General features: G+C 47.3%; 8 protein-coding genes across 8 annotated transcripts; 5 read left to right on the top strand and 3 right to left on the bottom strand.

The window, feature by feature from the left end:
* Positions 1-351: 351 nt before the first annotated feature.
* AGABI2DRAFT_225220 (hypothetical protein) lies at positions 352-2553 on the top strand (the record flags this gene model as incomplete). The annotated part of the gene is made up of 2 exons (XM_006463366.1): positions 352-472; positions 524-2553. Coding segments are annotated over 2 exons (2105 nt in total), but the record flags the coding sequence as incomplete, so codon positions are not given.
* Positions 2554-2935: 382 nt separating this feature from the next.
* Positions 2936-3647, bottom strand: AGABI2DRAFT_43799 (hypothetical protein; the record flags this gene model as incomplete). Its single annotated transcript, XM_006462954.1, has 2 exons — positions 2936-3502; positions 3564-3647. Coding segments are annotated over 2 exons (651 nt in total), but the record flags the coding sequence as incomplete, so codon positions are not given.
* Positions 3648-4396: 749 nt separating this feature from the next.
* AGABI2DRAFT_137828 (hypothetical protein) lies at positions 4397-5506 on the top strand. Its single transcript, XM_006463365.1, has 6 exons — positions 4397-4468; positions 4523-4611; positions 4665-4926; positions 4986-5090; positions 5147-5307; positions 5368-5506. The coding sequence occupies exons 1-6, from the start codon at positions 4411-4413 to the stop codon at positions 5383-5385; spliced, it is 693 nt and encodes a 230-aa protein (XP_006463428.1). The 5' UTR covers positions 4397-4410; the 3' UTR covers positions 5386-5506.
* Positions 5507-8062: 2556 nt separating this feature from the next.
* On the bottom strand, positions 8063-13047 carry AGABI2DRAFT_187019 (hypothetical protein; the record flags this gene model as incomplete). The annotated part of the gene is made up of 16 exons (XM_006463364.1): positions 8063-8112; positions 8922-9104; positions 9185-9276; positions 9343-9510; positions 9579-9609; positions 9664-9811; positions 10156-10219; positions 10273-10334; positions 10390-10423; positions 10485-11365; positions 11434-11563; positions 11628-11859; positions 11910-12060; positions 12156-12551; positions 12752-12756; positions 12912-13047. The coding sequence occupies 16 exons, from the start codon at positions 13045-13047 to the stop codon at positions 8063-8065; spliced, it is 2763 nt and encodes a 920-aa protein (XP_006463427.1).
* Positions 13048-13292: 245 nt separating this feature from the next.
* AGABI2DRAFT_225212 (hypothetical protein) lies at positions 13293-17553 on the top strand. Its single transcript, XM_006463363.1, has 9 exons — positions 13293-13425; positions 13485-13726; positions 13779-14900; positions 14960-15344; positions 15398-16050; positions 16451-16593; positions 16840-16957; positions 17015-17154; positions 17222-17553. The coding sequence occupies exons 2-9, from the start codon at positions 13496-13498 to the stop codon at positions 17382-17384; spliced, it is 2955 nt and encodes a 984-aa protein (XP_006463426.1). The 5' UTR covers positions 13293-13425; positions 13485-13495; the 3' UTR covers positions 17385-17553.
* Positions 17554-18490: 937 nt separating this feature from the next.
* Positions 18491-18796, top strand: AGABI2DRAFT_45856 (hypothetical protein; the record flags this gene model as incomplete). The annotated part of the gene is made up of 1 exon (XM_006463362.1): positions 18491-18796. A coding segment is annotated over one exon (306 nt), but the record flags the coding sequence as incomplete, so codon positions are not given.
* Positions 18797-21914: 3118 nt separating this feature from the next.
* On the bottom strand, positions 21915-23934 carry AGABI2DRAFT_194253 (hypothetical protein). Its single transcript, XM_006463361.1, has 3 exons — positions 23549-23934; positions 22693-23499; positions 21915-22640 (listed from the first exon to the last, which is right to left on the bottom strand). Exons 1-2 carry the CDS (start codon positions 23875-23877, stop codon positions 22734-22736), a joined length of 1095 nt encoding a protein of 364 aa, XP_006463424.1. The 5' UTR covers positions 23878-23934; the 3' UTR covers positions 21915-22640; positions 22693-22733.
* Positions 23935-25724: 1790 nt separating this feature from the next.
* Positions 25725-26061, top strand: AGABI2DRAFT_194251 (hypothetical protein). Its single transcript, XM_006463360.1, has 2 exons — positions 25725-25907; positions 25966-26061. Exons 1-2 carry the CDS (start codon positions 25758-25760, stop codon positions 26023-26025), a joined length of 210 nt encoding a protein of 69 aa, XP_006463423.1. The 5' UTR covers positions 25725-25757; the 3' UTR covers positions 26026-26061.
* Positions 26062-27046: the final 985 nt, after the last annotated feature.

Below are 27046 nucleotides of genomic sequence, written 5' to 3'. Positions count from 1 at the left end.
AATATCGATGCCGGATGTTAAAATCTGTAAATAGGGTTAATGGTGTACCATTAGTGAGCAGGTTGTAATTGAGTTATAAGTAAATGGTTGTATGCCGGTGATACCTGTCGTTGACACTGCCATGAGTGAAATTTTGCCGCTTGCACACTAATAATAGGCAGCTCCATCACAAACTGAGTGTAAGATAGATTGATGTGTCTATCATCAAGGCAAGAACCGAATGGTCACCAGGTGGAGATTAATGAAGCAACAAGACACGGCTTACCAAGTTTCCCGGTATCTTCGGAGTTCATTCGTGTACTTATCGTTTACTCCAGTCGGAATAAGAGTCGCTAACTTTTGCTTCCTTCGCTATGCAACCATCCCGTGCGACCGTACCCAAAGTCATGAATCGACAAATGCAACTCATGCAATCGGCGCGAGCCAAGACCTCGTTCGATACTCGCCAGTTGACCTACATAATCTACGGAGGGTGTGTTCAGCCATTAACATATTCTCTGGCACATTCACTCACCTTATAAAGGGAGAAAGAAACACGGCTGAGAGAAGAAGCTGTTGCCCGTGTTGAGCGCATCCTTGGGGAAGATGGAAAAAGATTACCATATGTTTACGGTGAAGTCACTCGAACAGACTTGTATCACCGTGGCCTCCATGTTGGCAAGTCCATGTTGGAAGACGAAGTAATCAACGACCATCAAAAGTTTAGCCATCTGGACATCAATCATATGCTTATCAACACCTCACCTTTCGGGTTGCATGTCGGAATGTTTATGCCCACAATAGAGTTGCAAGCCGATGCCGAACAACGTGCACATTGGCTTCCGCTAGCCAGGTCGGGTCAAATAACCGGTACTTACTGTCAAACAGAGCTTGGCCATGGGACGTTCCTTCGTAAGCTCGAAACTGTTGCACGCTTTGATCCGAAGGCCGATGAGTTTGTCATTCATTCCCCAACCCTCACTTCTACCAAGTACTGGCCTGGTGGCTTGGGCCACTCGGTTTCTCATGCCATGGTCATGGCGCGTCTAATCATACACCAGAAAGACTATGGTATCCATGCTTTCATGGTCCAATTGAGGTCGTTCGAGGATTGGAAACCTCTTCCAGGAATCGAACTCGGTGATATTGGACTGAAATTGGGCATGAATGGCAACGATAACGGGTACGCCATATTCCGTCACGTCAGGATACCAAGACGAAATATGATGATGGGACAAGCCAAAGTCGCGAGAGATGGAACATATACGCCGCCCTCCGAGGATAGCGCCAAACACTCCTATAGTACGATGATATATGCCCGAGCAGCGATAGCCCATTGCGTTGCGTTCGTACTAGGAAAGGCATGCACTATTGCCATTCGGTATTCCACCGTCAGGGAACAAGGAAATCTCAGTTTCAGTGCCTCTGATTCAACCGAGTTACCTATAATGGCCTTCAAATCTCAGCATTATCGTCTACTTGTCCTCCTCGCGCAGGCATATGCCATTGCCTTCTCTGCGAAAACATGCCTGAAACAGTACGAGACCCTGCGGCGGCAGCAGGAGAATGGCGACAATTCAATGTTACCATATCTCCATATTATGAGTGCCGGATTGAAGGCGTATGGCGGTCAACTAACGGCGGATGGGTCAGAGGACGCGAGGAGATGCTGTGGGGGCCATGGATACTCAGTACTGTCAGGATTTCCCGATATTGTCACCACCCAGGCCTCCATTCCGGTATTGGAGGGCGAAAACCATGTGTTGTACCAGCAAACTGCCCGTTATCTAATCAAGAAAGCGCAGTTGGTGCGAATCGGCAATCCTGGGATGGACGTGAAGGATTTGGAGTATCTGTGGATGGGATACGAGGACTTGGCAGCTGGACGAGATAGACGGTGTTCAGCGACCAACGATCAACTCTTTGACCCCAGTTTTCTACTTCAAATCTTCCGACATCGGGCCACGCGTAGCATCTTTGAATGTGAGGCAGCCTTGAGGTCTTCTCTAGAGAGCGGCCTGAAACCAAGAGCTGCGTGGAATCGGCACATGATGCGACTGATTGCTGCTGCTCGCCATCACGTCGAATACTATACCCTCGAGTCCTTTATCCGAAACTTGGAGGAGATACAGGATGCTGGGGTTCAAAGGGTCATGCGACATGTTTGTCGACTTTACGCCCTCTCGACCATTGAAAGTCCCAATTCGATCGGCTCTTCAAGTTTCTTCGAGGATGGATATATCTCTATTGAACAGATAAAGGCCATCCACGAGCACACCAACACGACATTGGAAGCCGTTCTACCAGACGCGATCGGATTGACGGATGCTTGGAATTTCTCCGATGCAAGCCTGGCGTCGGCACTAGGAAGAAAAGACGGGAATGTGTACGAGGTCCTGCTCGAGTGGACACGCCAACTTCCAATGAACGTGCGGAATAGGACCACTGGGGCCGGCGTAGATGCGGTGGCATTTGAAGAGCACATACGACCTTCGATACATTTGATGGCAGCCCATAGCAAACTTTAAGTAGCGTGTGGGGAATCCAGTCTCATATCATGTGCAAAAGCGTGCCAAAAAAATCTTAAACTTGAAATTAGGTACATTCCGAAGGACTGCACATTGACTATGGCATTGTAATGTAGTAATATGGTGCGAATGTTCCACGACGTCTTGAGTGAAGAGGGATGAAATAGGCCATGAGAAGTCGTCCAAACTAGACGCTGGCGCCGGGCATTTTACGGATCTCGAGAAGTAGTCCACGTGTTTTAGGAACATTGATCTAGCTTTGAGGATTCTCCGTCGTCGGATAGAGGGTCAGCAGGTCGCACATTCATGAATCGAACGCTAAAGACAAATACACGTGGAGCATCGGTCGTGAATAAGAAATAGCTCGAGGAAGCGGAGTATCGCATAGACAAGGTAATGTTCAAGGTAGCGCTTAACCAAAATGATCATGGGAATCTGAGAATGTACTTGGTCATAGTTTTCTTCCAGCTGCAACGGGGGAAAGTATGAGGTGCATCCTTCCGTGGCCCACCACATTCATTGTCAAGGAGAGAAGGAATATCACGAAAGACACCCGAAAGACTTTGGTTTAGGGTGTGCCTATCCGAGACCCCGTATGTTCCAGGAACGTGGGCAGGAGAAAATCGAAGCCACGATCTAACCATGTTATTGGAGTGATAAGCTTGATATATGCGGGACGAAGAATTGGAATATGCCGGAGAAGAGGGTTTCACGATTTGAACCAAGAGAGCCTTGACAGCCGTGTGTACGATCGCCTCGAGTTCCGGATAATGATAAACCAGAGAGCCAGGTGTGCCGCAGATGACAGGGCAACTGGGATTAGGACATCCAATGGGATTGATTCCAGTAGTCACGTCTTGGCATTTTCCGTGAAAGCGGGAAAATATTGCATTCTGTATGAAGTCATATGCTTCCTTGTGAAAGGTATCATTGATCGGTTGGAGGTAATATTGAGGATCCTCGTTGAGGGAAAGCCGGTCAGATAGCCGTTCGCCCTGATAATGAAATTCATTCTGAGCAAAGTCAATCCAGCGAGAGTCCAAAGAGGCGGCATACGAGCTTGCGGAAGACTTGGTGAACGGGGCTCGAGTAGTTACCGACGAAAACATTGGTGACGCCATCCTTGCACTCTGTTTCACACGCCAGAGCCCACTGGAAAATGGCCAGAGTCAGAAAGATAAGAATCCCGGGATAAACCATGGAGAGAAGACGGAAAGAAAGTTGTGCAAAGCGATTCTAAACAAAGAATCTTCAACTTCTGTGCGAAACATGTGATGCATCTATATATGGAACAGGGCGAATAGGCCTCTCTTGGTACTTTTCTAGGTACCTTCGGTGCCGTTGCGTTTTATTTCCGTCAACTTCACGCTACGTATCTTGGCGGATCACTATTTTTGCACTCTCGACGGTCAAGCGCCTTTCTCGAGATGAAAAGTTGAAAATTCCGCTTTTTGTGCATTCAGGTTCACCCTCGAGCTTGTATAACGCTGAGTAGTTCGCTCCTGCCAAACGTCCTTTATTTTTCTCATGCTAATGTAGTTAGTAGTGAAAATGCGATATCAAACTCTTGCGGTCGGTGCCTTTGAGTCAAGAAACGCGCGAAGAAGAGCAATTATCTGACATGAGAGCAGCATCTATAGAGTTATTTTGGCTTGAACGACGTTCTTCAGACAATTCTCCTGTTGTGCTAAATTTTGACTGTCCGCACACGCGGTCGGGATGAAATTATGGTCCGACTACCAAATGTATGCATTCGGTTCAGCTTCGATGACTTGTCGGATCGCTGATGTCTTCCCTAGATTACTTTTTCTGGGTCTCCTGGGGAAGAACCAAGCCCTAACAATCATGCAAGCATTTATATTAATATGTAGCAGTCTCCAGTATTCACCGCCGACCACCCAGCATGTTTTCTAAATTTGCATTTGCTCTTCTAGTATTGAGCTCGCTTGTCACCGCCCATTGTAGGTTCTCATTGAATACATGATGCACGAGTTCACTTATCAGTTCTTATACAGATACACTCCCCTCCCTCATCGCCGGCGGCAGCGTTGAAACTCAATGGCTCTACGTCCGCAAGACCAATAACTTTAATTCTCAAGCCCCGGTATTACTATCATTCTTTTCAGCGTCAAATCGACGACCTAATCACTCTTTTAGGTCACGGATGTAACCAGCAACGACCTTCGCTGTTACAACTCTGAGACTCAGGCTACCGCCTCTACTTTGACTGTCAGCGCTGGTTCGACGATTGGTTTCCAAGCCAATGGACCCATGTATCACCAAGGCTTTGTGAATGTTTACATGGCTAAGGCTCCTGGCAATGTCTCCCAATGGGACGGTAGCGGCAAAGTCTGGTTCAAAGTTCATGAGATTCCCGTCGCCACCGATGGTGGAAACACTATCACCTTCCCAGCAACCAGTAAGTTTCATCTGCCAATATACGCTTAGGGAATACATATCCAATCCGTACTGCGACAGACATCCAGAGCTTTACCTTCAACTTACCCTCGAGCTTACCTAGTGGCCAATACCTCATTCGTGCTGAACAGGTTGGCCTTCACAGCGCCTCTAGTTTCGGCGGTGGTAAGCTCATAACCCTATTCTCGAATCATTCGCATAATTCATGGCAACAATTACAGCACAATTCTTCCTCAGCTGTGGCCAGTTAAATGTTGTGAACGGCGGCAATGGGAACCCTGGACCGTTGGTTTCCATTCCAGGCGTTTATACAGGTAACGAGCCTGGAATCCTCATCAATATCTACTGGCCTATCCCCGCTACCTGGACCCAGCCTGGGCCTGTACGTATTTTTCCGATCTCCTTCAAGTTGAATCGTGCTTTACTGACAGGCATCTAATAGTCTGTCTGGCGAGGATGAAGACGACCGCATCGCCTTGTACCATTGTAGTGTAGCGACTAGCCTGAGCGTTGGAAACACTATCATTGATAATCTCAATATGTACGAAGTACAATGTGAAAAGGATGAGCTGTTAAAACTGTTCAAGTTTGAGAACATGAGAAAGGGCGAACATGTTTACTCCGGCGTTGCACAGTTCAATGCGACTTCGGAGTATCCTTATACCTCGCAAGGTACCTCTGATGATTGAAAAATCCATCGTCCTCATCGCCAAGAGCGGCTCGGTAACTGATAATTTTTGACCACCTCGACATTTATTCCAAACGTTGCGTTCCTTAGATGGAGTATCCTCGTCGACCATGCGGTCAATTGAGAGAGCCTTTACTTTCTCAATAACCTCACACACATCTCTCTTGACATACTTGCCGTCTCTCAACACCCAAAGATTCTGGGGGTACGATTATGATTTTCTCGCTTTATCGCTGGTTTCCCTTCACCTTTGGAAATGGCAATCCTTGTCTGACACGGCGGGAGACCGATACCATCATATGATCATTATGCTATAACACACGACCTTCACTGTGATTAGCTGTGAATGAGGGAAGATAATCATTGCCGGTTGCAACTAATGGTGTATGTCCCGTAGTATTTAGATATCGTCATGGCACGTCCCTCGCCACGTTTTGAGTCAGTAGAAAAGACTTTCCAGGAGTTGATACAAAGATTACTGCCAGTGGGCATTAGGTACACGAGTAAGAACGACAAATGGACCGCGTAGATCCATTATGATGGGAGATCAATTAATCACTAGGGAAATCATCACCAGACAAGCTCATGAACCACATTGGCAACCTTGGAACTTAACGCGAATTACACTACAAGCCATCGTTCTTGGTGCATCTGAACACCAGACATGTTGATGTGGACAATCCGGTCCCACAAGGCGTTTTCCTCTGTGAGCGGCGATCAGAATAGGATCATATAGACAAAGTCCTCGCCACACCCTGCTGAAGCTCAAATTTCTTATTGCATTTCCTTGAGACTCTCGAAGAAATCTCAGGTACGTAGCAATACCTGAAAGCTCTCTGAGCTTCAAGTATCTCACCAAGTTGCACAACCAGATTCCGCATACAATTACAAATGAAAAGTTCGCTGGCTTCACCGGGCACCTTGTCTCCTACTCACTATCAATCTACTGGATCCTGACACGATCTTGATATCCGCTTTGTTCGACTGTTTCTATTTGTGGCGGATGTTAACTGCTGAAGGCACCTCATCCAACTACAATGGCCGTAACGCACTAATAAAGACTCGCCAAAGTGGTGATGCCTCACCAATGTCAACGTTGATGGTTAATAGGAGGGTATGAGTCGGTTGTCCGGTCAAGTCTTAGTCAATTCTGCGAGGCTTTATACCGGGCCGGGCCTGAGAAGCAGGCGAACTCGGGGACCAAAGTGCCTATTTGACTCCCTTGACTAGTCTCACTCCTGTCGCTACTTGACCAAGTAACCGATCAAGTCTACTCAAGGACTCGGTCAGTAGTTCCGCTTTGACGCCGACCATATGTGAAGCTGCCCACGTACTGTGCCTATCTTTCATCGACCGCTTCTCTCATAGTTCTTCAACCAATTCTTCCAGACCTATTCGACAGCCAAGGTTAATACTACCTCTGAACTTATCCATTGAGTATGATGACAGACCGTGATTGAATTGGATATTCGTTTCTATGTGTGATAGGTAGGTATCACTTTCGTTGGTGATTTCCGAGCCGTGACCCTCAGCTGCGCTTAGATCTAGAAATATTCTCAATCGAGTATTCAATATTCCCTCGCTAAACGCCGAATCTACATTAAAATTCTCCATTTCCCTTCAAAATATGATTCAGGTCTTATTGTCGCTGCTCTTGAAGTAACGCTCCTTGCAGTAATGATGCGCTTGTAAGTGGAAGAGCGCATCGACTAGAAAGGGAAATTGAGAGAGCAAAAGACGAGCTACAGCCGGACTAGTAGAAAGAAGGAAAGATTCAAGAAATTGGTTAGGACAAAGCGAAGACATAACTGATGGATAAACGTAGGTTGTTCAACTAAACGATGTTCGCATTCAGGTGATTGGTTGAATGTTGACAGAAATTGGACGGCTACGATACTGAAAACTTGATTAGTCCGCTAATTACGCTTGAGAAGAAGAAGTACACACGTCTCCTTATCGATATCACGGTTAAACATTAAATCACCATGAACGTAGAAATCTGACAACATCTGGCTACCTGGCTAAGCATAGGTAATCTCGATCTAGGTCATCAATATCTGTGAAGCTAAGGTACCCGGTAACCAATATGGCAGTGACTGGTTCCAGATACGAGCTTCCAGAACCCTTTGGAGGCGGTGTTGAGAAATGACCGGCCAGTGTTCGAGATCTCAGCCATGCCCGATGGTGGTACCTTAATTACCCAGCCTGCGGAACACTGTTATTCAGTCCAAGGAGTCAATCCCAGTGATTTTTAGTTTCGTCGGGGATTTATCGGAAGTTGGATATTATCACATCGACTCTTATCGAGAATCTTCCTGATGGTCAATATACGACTCTCTGGAGTTCATGGTTACGCTAATGCACGTTTCCGTTATTTAGCTGAATTCCCCCCTTGTGATTGAACTAACATTATAGGGCGGCAGAAACGAATTCTTTTGGGTCTCTCTTACTAATGTTCCTGGCGCTTATTTGGCTGATTCGATGATTCTCTCCAGCCATCTACGCTCAACCACACTTAACCTCGACTTGTAACTCCTCAGTTTGATCGTACTTTGTGGTACCCTTCATTAGCAGTCCGCCTGAAATGGTCAATGTCGAGAAAAAAATCTCCAAATCTCCTCTGTCTTTCAGCCTCTCATTCTTTCCACTTAAGTTGGCAATTATAAATGTAAATTAAATGTTCATCAAAGGTTATCATATAAATAGAAGTGAAAAATTATCCAACATGTATTTGTTTCCTAAGTATACATAAATGCTACCAAGTATACTATCAGTATGGTTAATCGAGAATTATACAAGGTATTGACAAATGTGAATTACGAAAATGTGGCCTCTGAAAGTCTACCGGAGGCTAACAGCAATGCAAAGTCAGCATAAAAAAAGTTCCATCGAGAAGCTAGTATCATGTAGGCACTGCCCGAGAAATCCGTAGCAATTATTGTCAGAGAAGCGGTATTGTTGATTATCCTTCGAGTCATAAAAACGTACTAAAATCATCAATAAATCGTATCCTATCATTTGCACGAATCATAAAAAATATCGTCAAAAGTCCATTCAATACCTTCAGCGCAGGTTCAATATCGAAGACTCGCTGGACTGAGTGGAAAACGTTGAAAAGCCTTTCTTAGCCCTCACACGTCTCTCATTATATCGCTCGTCGTCGGGATCATCCAGTGAGTACGATGCAAGCCCTACATCCGGATTCGGGCTAGTCGACCGACTCATCATTTCGCCATACATGAAAGAGTCGCAATTTTTGGAATGAACATTATGTCCTGGAAAGCCGTCATCAAGTTCGGGGTCATTACACGATATTGGAGTTATCGGTGGTTTAGTCCAAATTCGCACAGTGCCATCGTGGCTGCCTGACGCGAACATAAAAGGGTCCGAAACGGCGTGGTTCCATGCGATACAGGTTAGATCGCCACTGTGAGCTTGTGCGAGAATGTGGTGGAGTAAAACTCCTGATTCTGTATCCCAGATAAAAATATCTCACCTTGGGAATGGAAGAGTGTCAAAATTTTTGTCAGTGAATCGTCCTCGTGTGGATGGCGAGGCAAAATCAACTCACCCTTCCCTGCGCACAGCACTAGTTCCTTGTTCCGCCCGCCAAAATAGCTAGGTCCAGCGAAATCAACCGCGGTTTTAGGCATATATGTATGTCTGGTGCGATCAACGAAACCTCATTTAGCATGGGTGATAAAACAAGAAAAGAAGACAGCGTCATACCGTAATGTCAGCCTAGAATGCTCCTTTCCGGTCTCTCCATTACGAACGATCTCTAATTTCCAAAGTTGCGGGGGCGCTTTATTCCCACAACTGAACAACGCCACCAATTCATTTTTGAGCGTCTCGGCTAATGTAACATCCTGAACGTCGTCCAGCACAGGAACTTGGCTACAAACGGACGTCAGATCATATGGAAAGTAGCTTTTTTCGACGGGAAAGTCGAAAAAGAGACGTACCATTCGATCTGCTTGGTTTCCATATTGAATACTACACACATGCGATTTTAATTTCAGTATATTGGGAAAGGGCAGTAAGACGCACCAATGAGACGTTTCTCCACACGAGATTTACTGGGACAGAGCCCGGTGGGTGACAGTAGGAGTGGACCAATCACAATTATGCGTTTGTCATCGGGTGTAACAGCAACGTCGTTGATATTGATCCGGCCAAGGTCAAAGGAATCGAGTTGCTGGAAAAATCAAAGAAAACTCAAAGTCAGGTCAAGTTCAGGGAATTCAGACAACTTGATGACCTTTCCGGCGATGTTCTGTTTGAAAGGAGATTAGTCATGGAGTTTCGTAGTGAATGTCACTAATGCTCACCGTTTTATTGATCTTACTGCCTTCGACAAAGAGGAAATCTGCAATCGCCAGGTTAACATCATAAAATCTGTGTTCGATACCGCTGCAACTTACTGTGATCATTATGACACCAGGCAACCGCGTCGACTAGTCCTGGTCTATTGATAGTCATCGTGCAGCCACCATCCTACGGAGCATTAGCATGCGTCTGTAAAGTTTCCGTCCGACTCACCTCCGTTATCCAAACCTTCACGCCCTTCGTGCTTTTTGTCAAGAGATATTGACTATCATAAGACCTGATTATCATAATCAGAAGGAAGCTATCGTGGAAAGACGAGTATGAGCGTACCAAGCAACTTGATCAACGAATCCTTTTACAAGAGCGAGCACGCGATGCGAGGCAAAGCATTCCTAGAATAGGCGTCAGATCCTTCGATTCACGATTTCTAACCATCGAACGACGTACCCCAACTTTGAATATCACGGAAGTTCGATCCCAACTGTCAAAAAAACCACGTTAGTTCTGAATGTACAAAAGAACCCGAGTTCATGTTTACTTACCTCGACGTAGCCAAAAACTTTCCATCCGGTGAGAATTGCATATGCTTAATTAAAGCGGTATGTGCAGCCAAGTCATGGGTAGGATCAAGCTCCTTTAATCTGGGTACCAACTCCATAAGTCTTGACTTGGCAACCATCCCTTTAGTCTGGGATTGAGATTTTCTCTTGTCGGTTTGTCCAGAAGATGTCGTTCTTCGACGCGATGGTTCTCTAGATCTATCGTCAACCACAGGTGAAGAAGGGCCCTGATCAGCAGCGATAGCAGCTCGAATGCGAACTGCACGAATAGCATCTTGCCATCGTTGTTTGCCTGCGGTCGAAGGGAAGGGTGTGCTACCCGTAGCCTGAGTTTCGTCAATGGGTGATTTTTCCTGATATGTTATAGAAGGTGATAAAGGGCCGGAGAAATAACCTAGATTAGTTTGAAGTGCTAGTACCGTTTCGGAAGATTTGCGACCGCCATGAGAGGTATTCGCGATGCTACGAACAGATCCGCCTTCCTTTGAGTTATTTAGATAGGCCTGAGAAATAGGAGGTGATCGATGATTAGAGTTTTGGTCGTTGGATACGGGTAGAACAGATTCATTATCATTAGGTTGGTTTTTGTTGAGCCTTAGTTGAGATGCCGCAAAACAACGGGCGATGGCGGAGGTAACAATGACCAAACCAGAGCCGACCTTGTCTAGGCCTTGGCGGGATAAGTCGATAGCACGATTTTGAAGCATGTTATCGGTGACTTCCATTAAGACGTCATCAAGCCACTTCTTGCCCCGGTAACGCATAAAGATCCAGCGCTCTGTAGCAAACCATGCCGATACAGCGCAGAGACCAAAAGAAGTCAAGGCAGTAAGAACCGTAGTTACTGTTGAGGTGACATGAGCCTATGATGATATTAAGAAGACAGCGGAAGTGTGAGATATGACAACCAAGGCAAAAACTTGACGCATACCTGATGTGACGCGTAAGCGAAAAAGCAGAGACCGATCGAGAAGCATGCGACAGACATGACGAGGAACACGAGGGGAGACCTTTTGATCCAAATGAGTACCCACCATGGCACGCGGTCCCCTGGTGATCGGCTACAATCGGGAATTAGGTCTGGGGCCGAAATGAGACTGAATAAAAGTGATCGGATGGACTTACTACATGGCTTGTTTCCAAGTTAATCCAAGGAGACTGTTTACTGCAGCCGCTATACTGAAAACCAGGGACGAAAACCAGAAACAGTTGACCGCGTCAGCAAGTTTGCTGTCGTTGAGTTCGTAAGAAAACTGCATGGTTGTAGCGGTTACAGCCGAGAAGAAGGTCGCGACGGTAGACAAGTTGAGTAGGTTTGTTGCACCATGCTTCTGAGCGAATCGAATTATGGGTACACCTATTTGGAGGCGTTAAATTGAGCCCTGGACCTGGAAAACAAGGTCTTACCAATTTCAATGAAGATGGAAAGGGTTGATGTGATACTGTCAATGTGTTCTCCCATCTCAATGGATAAGCCATGAAGATAGCGCTGAACCGCAGGATTCCGAAATTGACCTGCATATATGGGAAAGATCGGTGATCGAAATACGGTGAAAGACTGAATGGTGATTACCAGTATATTCCCTTAAACAAGAAGCCCAATACTATCGGAACCTTGGTCAGATATTTTTATCCCGATTTAGGTCGACTTACTTGCAGGTCGCGTTCGAAGGACAGGATGGAGGAATTGACAGCTTCGTCGGTAAACTCCGGAAATTCGTTGAGACAATGGAGGAATTTGCCTATGTCTCTTGCAAAGTAATCTATCTGGTCAGGAAAGTCTTCAACATCGATATCTTCATTCACGCTCAGGTGCACAATGTGGGGCGGAGTCTTAGTGCGCCACCTCCTGCCGCGGCGTCGGCTGTTGGACTGAGGATCGATGACACACTCCTTGGGGGCTCGTGCTACCCTTCGAGGAAACAAAGCTGCTGCATTTTCTCGGTAGAGGAAGAGGACTTGAGTTACTCGTTCCCTGAGATGGAAAGCTGAGGACAAGATGGCCACTGAACTTCCGAGTTGCCGCGCAGCATTTGCAAAGTTACGCAACTAGAATTATGTTTAACTGAAGAATTGGAGTGCCATAAAAGAGGATAATCCTTGCCTCTCGGTCAAAGTTACTCATGCGCCTAGGATCAAGGTGAGTAACGCGGTTAATTTCATGCTGCGAACATATGTCTGCAGGGACGTCCTCACCTTGAGAACTTATTAAAGGCGTCTGCACCGGCGTCTTGTAAATGGTCATCTACAGAAGCTAAAAAAAGTTTAATTGAATAGTTTCCGGGTAAGGGGAGATGAAGTTAACTTACGGACATCTCGATCGGCCTCAAGCGGGTTGGGGACTGAGTCTTTGCCTGTACGCAGAGGGAGTGAATGTTGAACGCGGACAAGAAGAGGAATAACGCGTACGTTTAGAAGATTCTTCATTGGCGAGGAGCATCTCGACTAAGCCTAGAATAGTCTCGCGACGATTATGGGATGGGTTTTGCCGGCGGCCGTTCTGGAGCCCCTCTGTGAAGTCAGGGAGCATTGCGACGTTGGACATGGCGAGGGGTAGTTTGAGCTTTGTTATATCGTAGCAGGATTGGGGTATTTATGGGGTCGTGAATATCGTGACAGCGCAAACGATCTAGCGAGGCACACGGCCAATGATTTAGTGGATTCCGAAAGAGGAAGGTGATACACCCTCGTTTGGTAAGGCATTTGGCCATCACGTGACCGTGATGGGGTTTCCCGTGCGGTTGACGAGGCTTGGCTGGCTCATCCACCGTTGGCCCCGCCAGAACACAAAAACTTCGCTTTCTTGCGCGCCGCAGCGTCTGCTTTACGGCTTTCATATCCACGATATTGCCTGCTTCTCAGGGTTCTGCTCGACTACTGCCAGAGATTGATTTGAACGATACATACTCCAGCCAATCCATCTGTGCGTCCATTTCTTCTCGTGTCTTCTCATTTCTTTGTTGCCAATACTTCTATCCCAAGGACGCCGCGCTATGGCTACTCTTACCCGTCCAAAGACCGCTCCCTCTTCATCAAACATTGCGTCCTCCGTGGCCGCAGCCGTGCCAACCCCCTTCCCTCTCGAGGAGCTTCGTCAGATCCAGCTCGCCGGCTCGTCCTCGAGCCACTCGCACCAGCTTGCAGCCCCTGGAGAGACTGTCCAAAATGATCTCTTGCAGTCTGATCAAGCAGAACCTGCGCAGGAGGAGTCTGCCGGTCTTTTGGTCAGCAACTGGCCGCGATGTTGCAATGGTCCCCTTCTCATTAACTTTATAGACTGATCTCATTCCTTCGATCTCATATGTTCAACGGTCCTGTATCATGACTCTCAACAATTTGCTGTCGTCACCAACTCACTGGAATCCGATTGTCCCAGACCGCCGACACTCCATGCCAACCAGCCCTCAGTCGCCCACTTTACAGCTGCCCCAAACCGATTCTCCCTCCTCTGCACTTCATATCCTCGCACTTAATCTTAGGCAACAGCATGCCAGGAGTGACATGGTTCAGGTGCCTGAGTCTGCTTCAGATACGGAGCTCCTCCATGAACTTCGCAATCGCGTTGATGTTCTTGCTGCAGACTTACCTCCCACCGATGCTGAGCTCGTCCAAACCCTTGTCTCTCTTCTCGCTCATCTCAACCGCCTATCAGTTATCTCTGCTACTCCCTGTCATTCAGCTGGCCGGTCACTTCGCCACGATGTAGCTGATGACCCTGAGTTTCTACCGCTAACCGATCTATTTGATATGTTGAAACGCCAGCTAAGCGATCTCCAACTCGAACGCCTAACTTCGCAGCCGGACCTACTTCCACCAGGATTGACTCCCGTTCTTGCCGTTGAAAGTGCCCTCCTTTGGACCCGAATCGACGAGGAACTCGAAAAAATCGTGGATCTATGTAGAGGGCGTGCTGACGGTTTTCCTGATTCATCGATTGACACCGTACCACCACAGTATAATGAATCAGAATTTGAAGACGGCGAACACCCTCCCGACTACGAGATGAATCCTTGGCCCTCATTGGATGATACTAAGACGAAACCATCGCAGCCTCATTCCCGCCTGACGGACGAGAAAATGCGGATGGACCTCGAGTCCGTCACAATGGCAATTGACAGGCTGTATATGGTCGCTCCACAATTACACAATCAGCGGGTGGAACTCAAGTCTTCCAAGCTTGCAGAGCTTGAAAGGGCCAGACAAGAAGGTGGCTCATCAACGCTGACACAGTCTACTGCCATTCATAGTAAGCAGAGAGAAAATGAGATGCGAGAATTGGAAAACCTCCTCAACCTCTTGGGCAAGGCATCAGATCGATCACTTAGAGACCAAGCCGTAATCGTTGAAGGCGGTATGCAAGGCCGACTCGATAAAGCTCGTCAGCGGGATATTGAAAAAGTGGGTGATCACTCCAAATGTGAAAGCAATTGAAACCTGAGACAAGGGGTAATTTACAGAGGAATGCTTTTGTGGAAAAACTGGCCCAACACTCGGACTCACGGCGCATACATGACCAGGATGCAACGTTACAGCCACGCACAAAGGACCCCAATGCATTACTTACTTTACCAGAATTTATCCGTGAATCCGTACCCCCCGAACTGATTAAATCTGATCCACAAGCTTTGCTTAGCCTACCGGAATTTGTAAAGGAACTCCCGCCCCTTCATCTTGTCGCAGAGGATGAAGCGGCGCCGACAGTAGAGCGGAGCTCCTCATCGTCACAAGTCTCTAAACTCATTAAAAACACCCGCACCCGGAGTTCATCTGCGCCTCCGCTGTCATGGTTTCGTCCGTACTCATTCAAGGCAAGCCACCGGCCAAAGTCTAGAGGATCAACTGGTAAGAATCAGGCTTAACGTGAGACACCCCCGAATTTACGATCCTTTGTCTAGCATTCGACGTTTTCTACGTCGCAGAGAATTACGAGAACCTCCGTCACATCTTGGTCTATTTCACTGCATCTGGAGCCACACCTGGGGTCGATATTGAGGCTGAAGTGCCTGCGACATCGATTCCGCACGAACCGGAACCGGGCTGCGACTTTTTACAGCTCACGAGCGGGACCCTTTCCTCAGGACCCTTGCTCTTGCCTGGAAACGCCATTCCTGGTAAGAAAGAGGTCAAGGTTCAACGAGGTCATTTCGAGGTCAAGATTCCAACGACGGCTTATTCCTCATCTCCATCAACGCCCTCATTGAATACAACGCCACAAGCAGGTAATTCAACTGGGACTGACGAATCACTTCTCGACGCGTCGCAATTGAGTGCTTCCAACCCTACGACTTTCATTTGTGCATCCTGCTCGCTACCCCTCATTCACTCCTCGAGGATCAGTGACTACCGGGATTTGCCTTCTGAGCATTGGGAGGAACTCGTGGAGGCATGGATGTGCCATTCGGATCAAAAGTTGCATGAACACGTAACAAAACATAGTAGACGTGGCTTTTGGCCGAAGGAGGCGCAGGCCCTTGTGGGAGGGAGCTACATTCTCTTTGAAAGCTCTGCCATTAATGGGAGTAATCTTTACGCGTCTGCAGAACTCAAGGTACGCCGTTACTTGATCATTTCGAGGCTCGGGTCTCGTTTCCCCTCCTTTTCCTATTACGGACGCATAAGAAGACCGACGTTGGCTTTGTTCACCAATGACCGTTTCTACATATCGCCCCCCTCGTGGGTTACTGGTTCCATGGGAGACTATGGAGTGCCGGCTAACAACGGGTGCGGGGAGGATGTTCGGAGATGAGTGCACTCGGTCGATACGAAACGTCCAATATGAAACGTTGCAGGGTGGCCATGCGGTCTCCTGTAGGCCGCTCTTAAAACAACTCTCATACTAGAGGTTAACGTAGTGGGAGCTACATTCGAGCGGACAAGATACTTTTCTTTTTTTCATATGTGAAAAGCTTCGAAGTTACTGACTACTGGTTCATTTTTACCATCAATAGAATTCTCAAAGCTGGTCGGTTGTGCGTTGTCTATGTGGAAATGTAGTGGGACGGTGTCAAAAGCATGAAGACGACGTTGATGGCCAATCGATGATGTATCGGATGTTCAAGTATGCGATACGCCCTGTCAGCCCAACTACCGAGTACGTAAACTTCATATCGCTTGTGACTTTATCATTGACTTTTTTTCCCTTTCATACCACCTTCCTTCCTCATTGGCCGTTCTTCCGTGATCGAAACTGCGGCTCTTTGTATTCATTCCTACTGCGCGTCGCTTCCTTCTCCCTACCCCAATTTTGGTTCCCTTGCGACTCTGAAATTGATTGACGCCGCGATTTCAAAAAATTTACTGGTTCATTGGAATTGGGATTGGCTCGATTTATGAATAGACCATTGAAAATCCCGTTAACTGCGTTCATTGTAGGCGATATGCTGGAGTATGTGTCTGCGCATGCTACGTATCGGTTCGTAATTAGAGACGACGAGGAGGAACGAGCACGGATACTTGTAAGTCGAATCGTCTTGAATCTTCTTGCGAAACCTTGAGTGAATATTGTCTTCTAGATATGGCTATTCAAACCCGGGATGCGTATATCTTATTCCGCGCCCTCGAACAGAATCATACCGAAGACCGCATCCATCTTTGCCGCAAAAGTCTTGTTTAAGCTACTTGGGCCCGCAGAGGCATCTACAGACTTGAACGAGTGGGTGTCCGCCGCTTTCGTCTTATCTGGTGGTGCTTTACTTACGATTTTTGCATTTTTGCATCAGTATCCTGGCTCGGTACCCTGGATTTCCTCAGGCCGAGTATCTTTCCTATCCGATGGACGTCTGTCAACGTCTCGCTATCACGTTGAAGGAAACAAATTCGGTTTATCCGGATTATTTACGTACTATGGCTGATCTCAGTGTAGGTTGGTTACGTCGAGTTTGAAATGTGCAGGGTTAGGACATTCCGCATTCTGTACCTGCATCACCAACATATCCACTCATTACAATACCGTAATTGCATGGCTTTCACGTTTCAGTTCACATATAACATATACTATTCAGGGATCACATTCTGTTTCATTCATATCCAAATGACAAATTTTGTTCAAAACTAAATCCTAAGAAAGTCTTTCCAAATTCCATTTGCCAGTGCAGCCCAAGCTCGTCAATTGACGAAGAGCCACAGCTAAACAAAAAGAAGAGGAAAAGGACCCTTAAAAAGGGATCCCCCGACGACATAAGCCAGTAGTGCAGCGGCAGAGTCATCGCGCCCAAGTCGTGCAAGCAGAGGACGAGGAACTGGGGCGGCAAAAATTAGATAACCAAGAATGGAGGCGGTGCCTCCATAATAGTGGTTAAACTATTAAGAACAGATACTACACTTGATCTAAGCCAAAAGGCCAGAGTGGTAAGGAAACAAAAATGTTGCGGGCTGGTTTATATAGCTGCTGCGCTGCGCACGGACCATATTGCTTAGTCATTGCTAGATATGGTGACAGAATCCGTGAGAATGGAAAAATTGATGGACCGGAAAAGGGGCGGGCCGGAGGAAGCGAAAAAATATGTCCGGTCAATCATCCATGTATCAATGGCGATTGATCTTGAATTGATCTGTCGTGCAAGCTTTCATTGCTTCCATCTGGGCACCAACCAAAAGTCTTGGGAATGTTCCTCTATATCTTTGACTAACGGCGACAACATGACTTTAATAGCGCCGGCGTCCAATCATCCCATCTTGGGAACTGTCTAACCCAGCAGAGTCGCCTTGGTGGTTCCATTTGTCCTCTGTGCTTCTGCTCTCGAATTTGGCTCGTTTGAAAGTTGAGGGGGACAAAAATCCTTCTCTTCATCTGGGTTGAGACATTCGATCGACGGCCAAAGGTTAAAACTGCTTGGGTTGTCCAGCTGGCAGGTAACCCTCAAATCTACCACTTAAACCTCGCTGGCTTTCTCGTCTAATTCAGAGAACGCGATTTACCCCCTGCCTAAACGGTCGGTCTCACTAGTATTTCTCGGCATTCGACGACAAATTCAAGAATTTGTCGAGTTCCGCACAAACGTCTCATGCATAGCATAAACTCCGACATTGCGAGTATCCAAGCCGTTCTACAGCATCTCTCTCTTGAACGCTCTTCGCTCGAAAAGAGTTATGATACACATGTGTCCGTACTATCACCTATCCGGCGACTTCCTAACGAACTCCTATCCGAAATACTCCTGTCTCGAGGACACGACATACTATTCCCCGCTGAAACCCTACCCTCCCTCACAAACCTCTACGATGATTCACTTTGGCTCATCCTCCAGGTCTGCGCCCTCTGGCGCTCCATCGCACTCTCCACTCCACTTTTTTGGAATTCCTTTCTTATAGATCTCACACTTCTCAAAGGTAAAACCGCCAACTACGCCTGTCTCCAAACGCGTCTCCAACTCTGTCTTTCCCATTCCGGCATCCTTCCGCTCAATTTCGGAGTCATAGGCACCCACAACCACGATTCCACGAATCTCGTGCCTATAATCACAACACTCTGCTCACATTCGCCCAACTGGGCCAATGTGTATTTCTGTCCTCATGCAACTACTATTCTCGCGAGTTGGCTTCCAGCGTCATATCGACATCTATCGACGCCTCAACTCATTTCTCTCGGATTGACAAGTTTCAATCCTTTTCGAGGGTTTATTCAAACATCCCCAATTCTATTTAATCATACACCTTCTTTAACGCGGTTAGCTTTACACGACTACCGTGCCCGAACAAACTCCACCACCACCGCTTCTTCATCATTTTCCTCCTCACTTTCATTCCTACCCTCATTCTGTCGACATCTCACACATCTCTACCTCAGTTCCTGTCCTTACTACACCTACGACGATATCCTCCCTCACGTACCTTCCCTAACTCACCTCGAAACATTCAACAAATATCAACATTCAACACGATCTCCAACTATCACACCCATCTCTCTCCCAAACCTCATCACATTCAAATCAACAGGATGGCTCAACAACCTTTGTTTCCTCCTTCCTCATCTCCAAATCCCGTCTATCCGACAAATCGATCTCATAACTTTAGAAGAAGAATGTCATCCGTGTACATGTGGAGTTGTCAAGCGTCGTATCATTAATGAATGGATTCACACTTTGGGTGAAGGAGTTCACGCAACAATAGTCGATGCATCAGCTGAGGATGTGGGAACGTCTGCGGACAATAATGTCATCGGATTCTTGTTTTCTGGTATCTAGGGACTATTGTGTACCTTTTCAGATTTGTTCTTGGGTTTAAAGTTGGACTTTTGATTGTTCACGGAGTCTTTCAACTATATGTTTCATTTGTATAGCTATATCTACCTACCTAACTAAAAAAAACTTTGTAATACGTGTACGTAGGAGGCGACACAAACAACTAAAAAGATTTCTACGTCTCGAAACCCAACTCGACCAAATGGTGAAAGCCAAGTGTCAAAAACGGCGGACAGAAAAAAAAAGAGTAAGAAATTATGTTTTGAAAAAGAGAGTTTGGAATTCGTAAGAGGCGGGGGCACAAAAGAAAAGTATCAAACAAGCTATAATCAAAGGAATGTTGTTCGATGCAAAGAAGAAAAGCGTGCAGCGAGTGGGATCAAAAATTATCGAGGGGAGGTTTGGAGGACTATTATTTTTGTCGGAAAGTTTTGGAGAGAGCAGCGGGGAAGTTGATCAAGGTGACCAACGAAGCTGGCAGGAAGTGGAAAGTTTGAAGGAGGAAGGGTTATGACCGACGAGGAACACATGTAAGTCGTGTCTCGTGCAAGCCAGAGCACATTTGCAGGACGTCACAGAAGATCCGTAAGCCCGTAATGATGAAAAAGAGTAGGAAAAAAAAATTGTATATATACACTCTATGACCTTTGAGAACGTTCTTTCAACAGAAAAACCCATGTCCGTGCAGATGCCAAAAAAGGTATGAACATGGAAGGAAAAGGGCGTGAATGGAAAAAAAAACAGCCCCCGGACGCAACGTGGAAACGAAAGCGGAAACGATGATGTAGATACAGTAGATGATGTCGTGTGGTCGCGCAACGCATGTGAATGTCAGGGATAATGGTGACAATATGAATGGCAGGCGAGAGCAAACGAATGAACCTGCGCTACCACAACACTGGTACGAAGTGTTGGATAGGCACCGACATCGCCTCCATAACCCCGCCGACAGTAAGGGTCGAGTAGGTGTGTATGCGTGTATGTTTATCGCTAGCTCGGCAATTTGATTGGGGGCAATATAAGCGCATGGGATAAAAGGAGTTGGGATAGGAATGGATCAGAAGTGTGGTTAGATCGGCGTGAATTGTAACCCCTTGGGATATCCGGTAAACATAGGCCCGAAGTCGTAAAGAAAATTTCCATCTTGGCGAAACACATCGCGTCGGCCATTTCGACAGCACCGGATAGATGGAACGACTTCAAGTCCCTGGATAAGAACTTGTTAAAATAGTTACCGACAACGTGAATGAAGACGTACCAGGAATGAAACGGTTGAACCGAGTACCCAAGGGGAGAGAAAGGGAACAACCAGGGAGTAAGGGATGGCGAGAGAAGAAACCAAGGAAGACCGTATTTGATACACTGGGGACATAAAAGAATAAATCATAAAAAGCGCAACGTCTGTGAGGCACCGGCAGAATAGAATGGACAACCACAAGAGAATGAAAAAAAAAAGTGGTTGCATGAATTGAAGAAATAACAAGGCGGGCTCCAGTGAAAGAAAAGCACATAGGAAATACTATGATACCCAAGTGACAAGAAGAAGAAAGAAGATAAGGCAGTAAACCGATAATAATAGATAATGACTTGCTTTCGTACTAAACAGTGGAACACGTCATTGACATGAAAAATGAACAAGAACATAATAAGCCAGTACCAGGAAGAGTGGAGAATAGAAACGGTGATGGAGGAGACAAGGGAAATATATGCGTATAGAATTCTGTTGGCACAATTGCAAATAAAGTTGCGGAAATAGAAGCGCAAGCGTGAAAAAAGAAATCAAGATATTCAACGTCAACGAAACAAGCAGGCCTAACTCAACCTGAGACGAGGAAGAGTTGATCACCAAGTAAGTAGGAAATCCCCATTGCTTCGAGTTGCGCAGAAGTGAGCACCTTGCGAATGACTGGTAATAATGACAACACTGTCGCCACTAGATGCGCACGCCATTCAGCGACAAGACATTCCATTGGACCGGATCATCCGTCTGTGAATGCATGCGAACTGGAGCTCCTTTGGTGGGATCGTCAAAGAGGCTGACAACCACTAGCCGCAAGGTGAGGATGAGGGAGATGGACCACGATCGCGTTGTTGTACAAAACCACTCCCATCGTTCGGTCGGAAGTGGTCGAAGAGAAGATTTGTAATAAAACATTTTCACTTTGAATCGGGAAGATAAATGCATGGAGCCGATCCGTGATGGAGAAGGGATTGGACCAAGTACGCATGATAACCCATCGTAAGAAGGTAAAAGGGAGTCGATGAGTGCAGGTATGAGCACAGGACAGAAAATAAGGGGTATGGATGGGGGAGAAGGGATAAAGTTCCCAAAGCGCGCGGGTGTCCTGAACGAAAAAAGCCATTAACCGAAATTAAAACCAAGTACGAGTATAAGCCAAAGAATCGAAAAAGCAGGAGTGTCCGGATTCAATCCAGAGCGTGTCGTTAACAAGATATGAGAAGATATGGGGCGGGATAAACAAGACGCAATCGTCCGCCGTCTAGGGATCGTACAGTCGGATGCAACTTCTCAACATTACGAAGCGCATGCGAGAAAGCCACGATGATATATGCGCGGGTTGATGGCGGCCGTAAGTAGGACTGGTGGAATGGATGTGATCGATAGAGCGACGCCGCTTCATCGGCCCAGGAAACCCAAAACTCTAGAAACCCAAAGGAAACTCCAAGAAACCCAGACAGACAGAAACACTAGAGGAGAATAATGATAGTCAAAGCGAAATGCGAGAAAAGGAGAATATGCAGTCGGCTATGATACAATTGCTTCAATTTCATTTTTGATTTGGATATTGCAATATAGGGGTTAGTGTGTGGTGGAATGATTTGGGTTCTAGAGAGATTTTGAGAGATCGGGAAAGTGGGTCGGACCCAGGAGCGAGCGAAGGGGGTGAAAGAACGACGAGGGCGATGATGTTGACACATATCTAGAGGAAGCCCGAAACTATAACATAGTGAGAAGGGAGGGAGAGTGTGATAACGATAGATTAGCTGACCTCTATGCTTTTTGAGAATCGTTGGTCTAAAGAGTTGTTGTTCAAGCGAAGAGAGGATCCGGCAAATCGTCCGGACTGGGTGAGTTCTGGAACGACGAGCTGGCGAAGTAGCCGGCAACCTCCTTTGAAGCCTCAAGCTCGAAGAACTTTTCGCGAGAGGCAGGGGAAAGGGACCTGACGTGTTCGAAATTGATCGCGCGCTGCGGTGGAGGAGTCGAAGTCGACGACGGGCGGGAGCCACTACGGACAAAGTTGAGCAAAGCACGGAGATCCTCAACACCGGAAGTGGCCTCGTCGTCAGAGGACATGGCGAAGATGTGGTCGCTGGGTGCCCTTTTGTGGTTCTTAACTCTCTTCTTGTTGGGAGTTCCATGGAATGGGAACTCGGCGGCACCACTGGTAGAGAGCGGGGCAGAGCGAATGCCATTCTGGGGGCGAGAGCGAAGGGGAGTGGTTGGGGGACTAGAGTGGTCCTCATCGTTGCTGTCATCGCAGATGTGGTCCCAGCTGTGAGACATGGTTGGAACGGAGCGTGAAATCTTCTGGGAGGCACGGCGGGGTGCCGCAGGGACAGCGACGGCCTTGGTGGGGGTTTGGATGGTCAGGGCAGGGATAGGGGAGTGTTGAGACCTGCGGTTAGCGGCCTTGGGGGGAGCCATTGGCTTGAGAGTTGTAGGCGAAAAAGAGTCGAGAAAAGGATCTGAAACGTTTGTAGGCTCTGCCTGCGGGGGATCGAGAGGTAGGGCTGGGGGAGAGGGCTGGCGTGCATGCCTGCCATGAGCGCGGGAAGAAGATTTAGCAGAATCGCTGGCACATTTTCAGTGACGCGGCAGATGGACAAGGGTTGGACACTCACCTCTGAGCCTTTGCCTGCTTCTGGTTGTCCTTGTGGGGGCGAACAGCGGTCTTCTTGTCTGTGATCTCAGCAGCGTTAAGGAGTGCTGGGCTGGGCTGCGGGTGGGCCTGCTGTGGGCGAGGACAGGGAGAGGACTTGTGCTGAGCTGATCGCTGGTTGGCGTTGAGCTGGCGCTGGGGTGCGGTCTTCTGCGGGGGTTTTGAGAGAGAAAGGAGGCCGGGTGTGCGTGTGGGTTGTACGACGATGGCGGTGGGGGCTGAGGAGAGCCTCCTGTGCGACAACGGGGCCTGTGGAAGGTGGAAGGCGTGTTGCTTGTGAACGAGCATCATGGCTTGCGGGGGCGGCGGGGGTGGCGAGCGAGGGGCGGCGAGAGTGGAGAGGCTGAGTAGAATGAGGAACGTGGGAAACCTGCGGACGATAGGCCCTCTATTACTCTCCTCTGTTGTCCTCTGTTTGGCCTCCCGACACCGCCACACTCCATTCTTTGGGTCCCCACCACATGACTCGCCAGATCTGCCAGATCGCGCGGCCCCCGATCACCGTGCCTCTTGCTCATCGTCCTCAGACCGCGCTTCGGACATGCCCTTGCCATCCTGGCCAGCACACGTGGCGTCTTCGCCTACTCCCGCCCTCCTAGCTCTCCAAACTCCGATCCGCGCTCCAAGTACTCACCAACGAACGAGTTAGGGCCCCCCAACTTCCTTCTACTCTGTCCTGCACCCTTGCCTCCGATGACAAAGGCCTGTGTTGCTCACTCTCTTCGCCTATCCCCCATCATTTCTCCAAAACCCCACCATTCTCCCGCTCCAGATTTGGCACATTCCTTCATTCCTTTCTCGTCCTCCCGTTGCCTCGTGTCTGGCCAGCTCCAAGAGTTAAAAATATCTCGGCCAATCGATAGCCCACGATCAAACGTCCGGACCACCTGCACTTGCGATCAGACGTCTATTCTATTGTCCGTCTCACTGACAACTAATGACTGTTTGTAGCAATTGAATACAATAAATCCAGCCCATGCCTCATCCTCAAGGCCAAAGGAACCGCCCGAGTATCATTCCTTCTGATGCCCGTTCGAGAAATTTCTAGATGAAAAAGTTTAACTTTAGCCCGTCGCTGTCTGCCAACAATAGCACCCAAGTGACCTTGTTCCATCTAATCTATCAAGTCTCTTCAATAACACCGCCCACTGACGTGTGCCTAACCTTCTCTAACTGTTGTTTAAAACAAAGATTCCACTCCTTCCAAACCAAAGGCAAGATCTTGAACAGCCTAGCACCGGCCGTGACATGATCTTCTTATCTCTCCCAATCCCATTACACAACCGCCCTGCACCAGGAGTTCCGCTCTTAATAGCTCTCTATCGCCTTCTAATTACCTTGTCCGCAATACATTCACTGAGGGTTCAAGTTATAGATAAGTTGTATGATGATCCATGATCAATATTAACGTCAGACACGTTACGACTACATAGTCGATCGGCCTGACCAGGCTACTGTAACGTTAACCTCCACAGCGTCCCCTTCCGGCTTTGTTTGCTGTTGCGCTGGAGAGATCTCAGGGACAGGTCAAGTAATAGTGTAGTGTAGTGTTGATCAGAAACTCAGATCGCCGGCAATACAATGTCCGCTTTTGCCACGTCCTAGCCACATCATCGAGGTTATCGGTCAAGCCTAGGCCCCTAGGTCCCGAGTTCAATAAACTCCCTCGAAAGCCGCCCACAACTGGCAATAGGCAGCACGTCATCCTGATCAGTCTCGATCTATTAGACTCTACAAATGGTCATCATCATCTGAATGAATGATGAACAAACATCCGAAAAAATCCTCAATTTGTTCTCGCTCCACTTGAGCCAATCTCACCGTATCTGAACATTAAACCCTTAATTAGGAAAACAAAAGAAGGAAAACGAAAGACAAGGGAAAAAATATAAACTCCGCCGATCTAATTCACTTCCTTTGGGGTGGGTACTCCCAGGGTCCTTGGTAAAAGTATTGGAAAAGAAGATCATCTTATGATACGACGTGGCTACTTTTGTTATTGTTCCAACACATGATCAAGGTCAAGGCTTAATGCAAAGCAAATACTTCATCGTAGGTTAAACCTAGACGACGTAGTCATTGTCCTTGTATCTGATCACGAGAGACAGGGTTCCTTTGTTCGAAGGAGTTCTGCGAGGTTCTGCGCCGGTGCTTAGCGGACCTCCTCGAACATGTCAATATTAGCACATTCCAGGGGTTCCACTACCCGTGAACAGATGAAAAATTGCTTCTGTCGTCATCACTCCCCTCGCAACAAGAGCCGAAGGCATCACAAACACTGCAGGTCGTGTGACCACACGGTGATCAACTTCTCAAACAACGTATGTACTTCACATTCCCAGCACTCGACTATCGAAGGAGCCCAAAACATTTTTTAAGACCACGGACGTTCGGAGACCCGGAGAGTTCGAAAAGAACCCCCTCTCAAGCGAACAATGATGCTCTTTGACAATACACATGTGCATTTTCACCTTCTTTCTTGACATATCAGTGATCCTACGGCAGTTTCAATATATTCAGTGCTCATGTGGCGCGTGTCAATCAATCTATTGACACTGTCATGCTGCGGGGATGTGGGATTCAAAACAGCCATACTTCGGCCCTCCCCACCGGTACAGTGGCCTCACCTAACTGCACCTACAAAAGGGGTTTTTTTTTTAATTGATGAAACTCAAATCATTAGCGGAAGAATCGTTTAGCGGGGGAGTAAAAAAATTGTATTCCGCTTTTCACTACTCACCGGTTCTCTGATTCGAGTCCTTGGTAGTAGTACACGAGTAACGGATAACTATCGACGTCACTGGGCAGCCAAGAAAGGTTCCTTACATAGTCTCATGATCACTAACTAACCAACACACAAAACTCCTCCGAGGAGTTTTTCTTATTTTTATTTCTAGTATGTCATTACAGCGCGCAATGGAGAATTCTGCCACACCTCTACGATGAGTATTCGACAATGACGCCTGCGTACCTGTGTGGGTCCATAAATGATCAATGAATGATTTTATGTTGTAAACCGGAGTTATCGATGATCATAACCATCAATGAGTGACTCCCGCTCCCGCCGCGCGCAACTCATCACATTCAAGTCGATTAAGGAAAGAAAAAAAACGGAGTGGTAAAAGGACGTGAGAATGTCAGACGGTCGACCAGTGACAGGGTACCGCCTCTTTGTCGCCGAGATACAGTATACCTCGTCCCGAGATTGAAACCTTGAAATTCCGATACTATCGCTTCAAACTTACTATGTATGTATGTATCGCATAATGACAAAGACATCTCCTTCGGATCGGAGTATATACAAGTTAATTAGATATGATGACGATTCGCTAGAGAGAAGTTCGGAAGAAGTTGCGCCGCTTAAGTCTGATTACTTTGTATGGATCGACAAGTGAGGAGTAGATATTGAACAGGGGGAGAAAGAGTCCGGCCCCCGTCAAGTCATCTAAAGTCCACAAAG

The sequence above is a fragment of the Agaricus bisporus genome (assembly GCF_000300575.1).
Source record: "Agaricus bisporus var. bisporus H97 unplaced genomic scaffold AGABI2scaffold_8, whole genome shotgun sequence".
In the NCBI taxonomy this organism is placed as follows: domain Eukaryota; kingdom Fungi; phylum Basidiomycota; class Agaricomycetes; order Agaricales; family Agaricaceae; genus Agaricus; species Agaricus bisporus.
This window is presented reverse-complemented; position numbering and strand designations above follow the sequence as displayed.

What these genes read in the sequence shown, in the direction of transcription:
- AGABI2DRAFT_137828 (XM_006463365.1), top strand. Translation starts at nt 4,411, where the DNA reads ATGTTTTCTAAATTTGCATTTGCTCTTCTAGTATTGAGCTCGCTTGTC. An exon ending in CTCGCTTGTCACCGCCCATT is followed by an intron (nt 4,469 to 4,522) that starts GTAGGTTCTCAT and finishes GTTCTTATACAG; the next exon opens with ATACACTCCCCTCCCTCATC. An exon ending in ACTTTAATTCTCAAGCCCCG is followed by an intron (nt 4,612 to 4,664) that starts GTATTACTATCA and finishes TCACTCTTTTAG; the next exon opens with GTCACGGATGTAACCAGCAA.
- AGABI2DRAFT_225212 (XM_006463363.1), top strand. Translation starts at nt 13,496, where the DNA reads ATGGCTACTCTTACCCGTCCAAAGACCGCTCCCTCTTCATCAAACATT. An exon ending in AAAGTCTAGAGGATCAACTG is followed by an intron (nt 15,345 to 15,397) that starts GTAAGAATCAGG and finishes TCCTTTGTCTAG; the next exon opens with CATTCGACGTTTTCTACGTC. An exon ending in AGGAACGAGCACGGATACTT is followed by an intron (nt 16,958 to 17,014) that starts GTAAGTCGAATC and finishes ATTGTCTTCTAG; the next exon opens with ATATGGCTATTCAAACCCGG.
- AGABI2DRAFT_194253 (XM_006463361.1), bottom strand. Translation starts at nt 23,877, where the DNA reads ATGATGCTCGTTCACAAGCAACACGCCTTCCACCTTCCACAGGCCCCG. An exon ending in AAGCAGGCAAAGGCTCAGAG is followed by an intron (nt 23,500 to 23,548) that starts GTGAGTGTCCAA and finishes AAAATGTGCCAG; the next exon opens with CGATTCTGCTAAATCTTCTT.
- AGABI2DRAFT_194251 (XM_006463360.1), top strand. Translation starts at nt 25,758, where the DNA reads ATGTCAATATTAGCACATTCCAGGGGTTCCACTACCCGTGAACAGATG. An exon ending in TGATCAACTTCTCAAACAAC is followed by an intron (nt 25,908 to 25,965) that starts GTATGTACTTCA and finishes ACATTTTTTAAG; the next exon opens with ACCACGGACGTTCGGAGACC.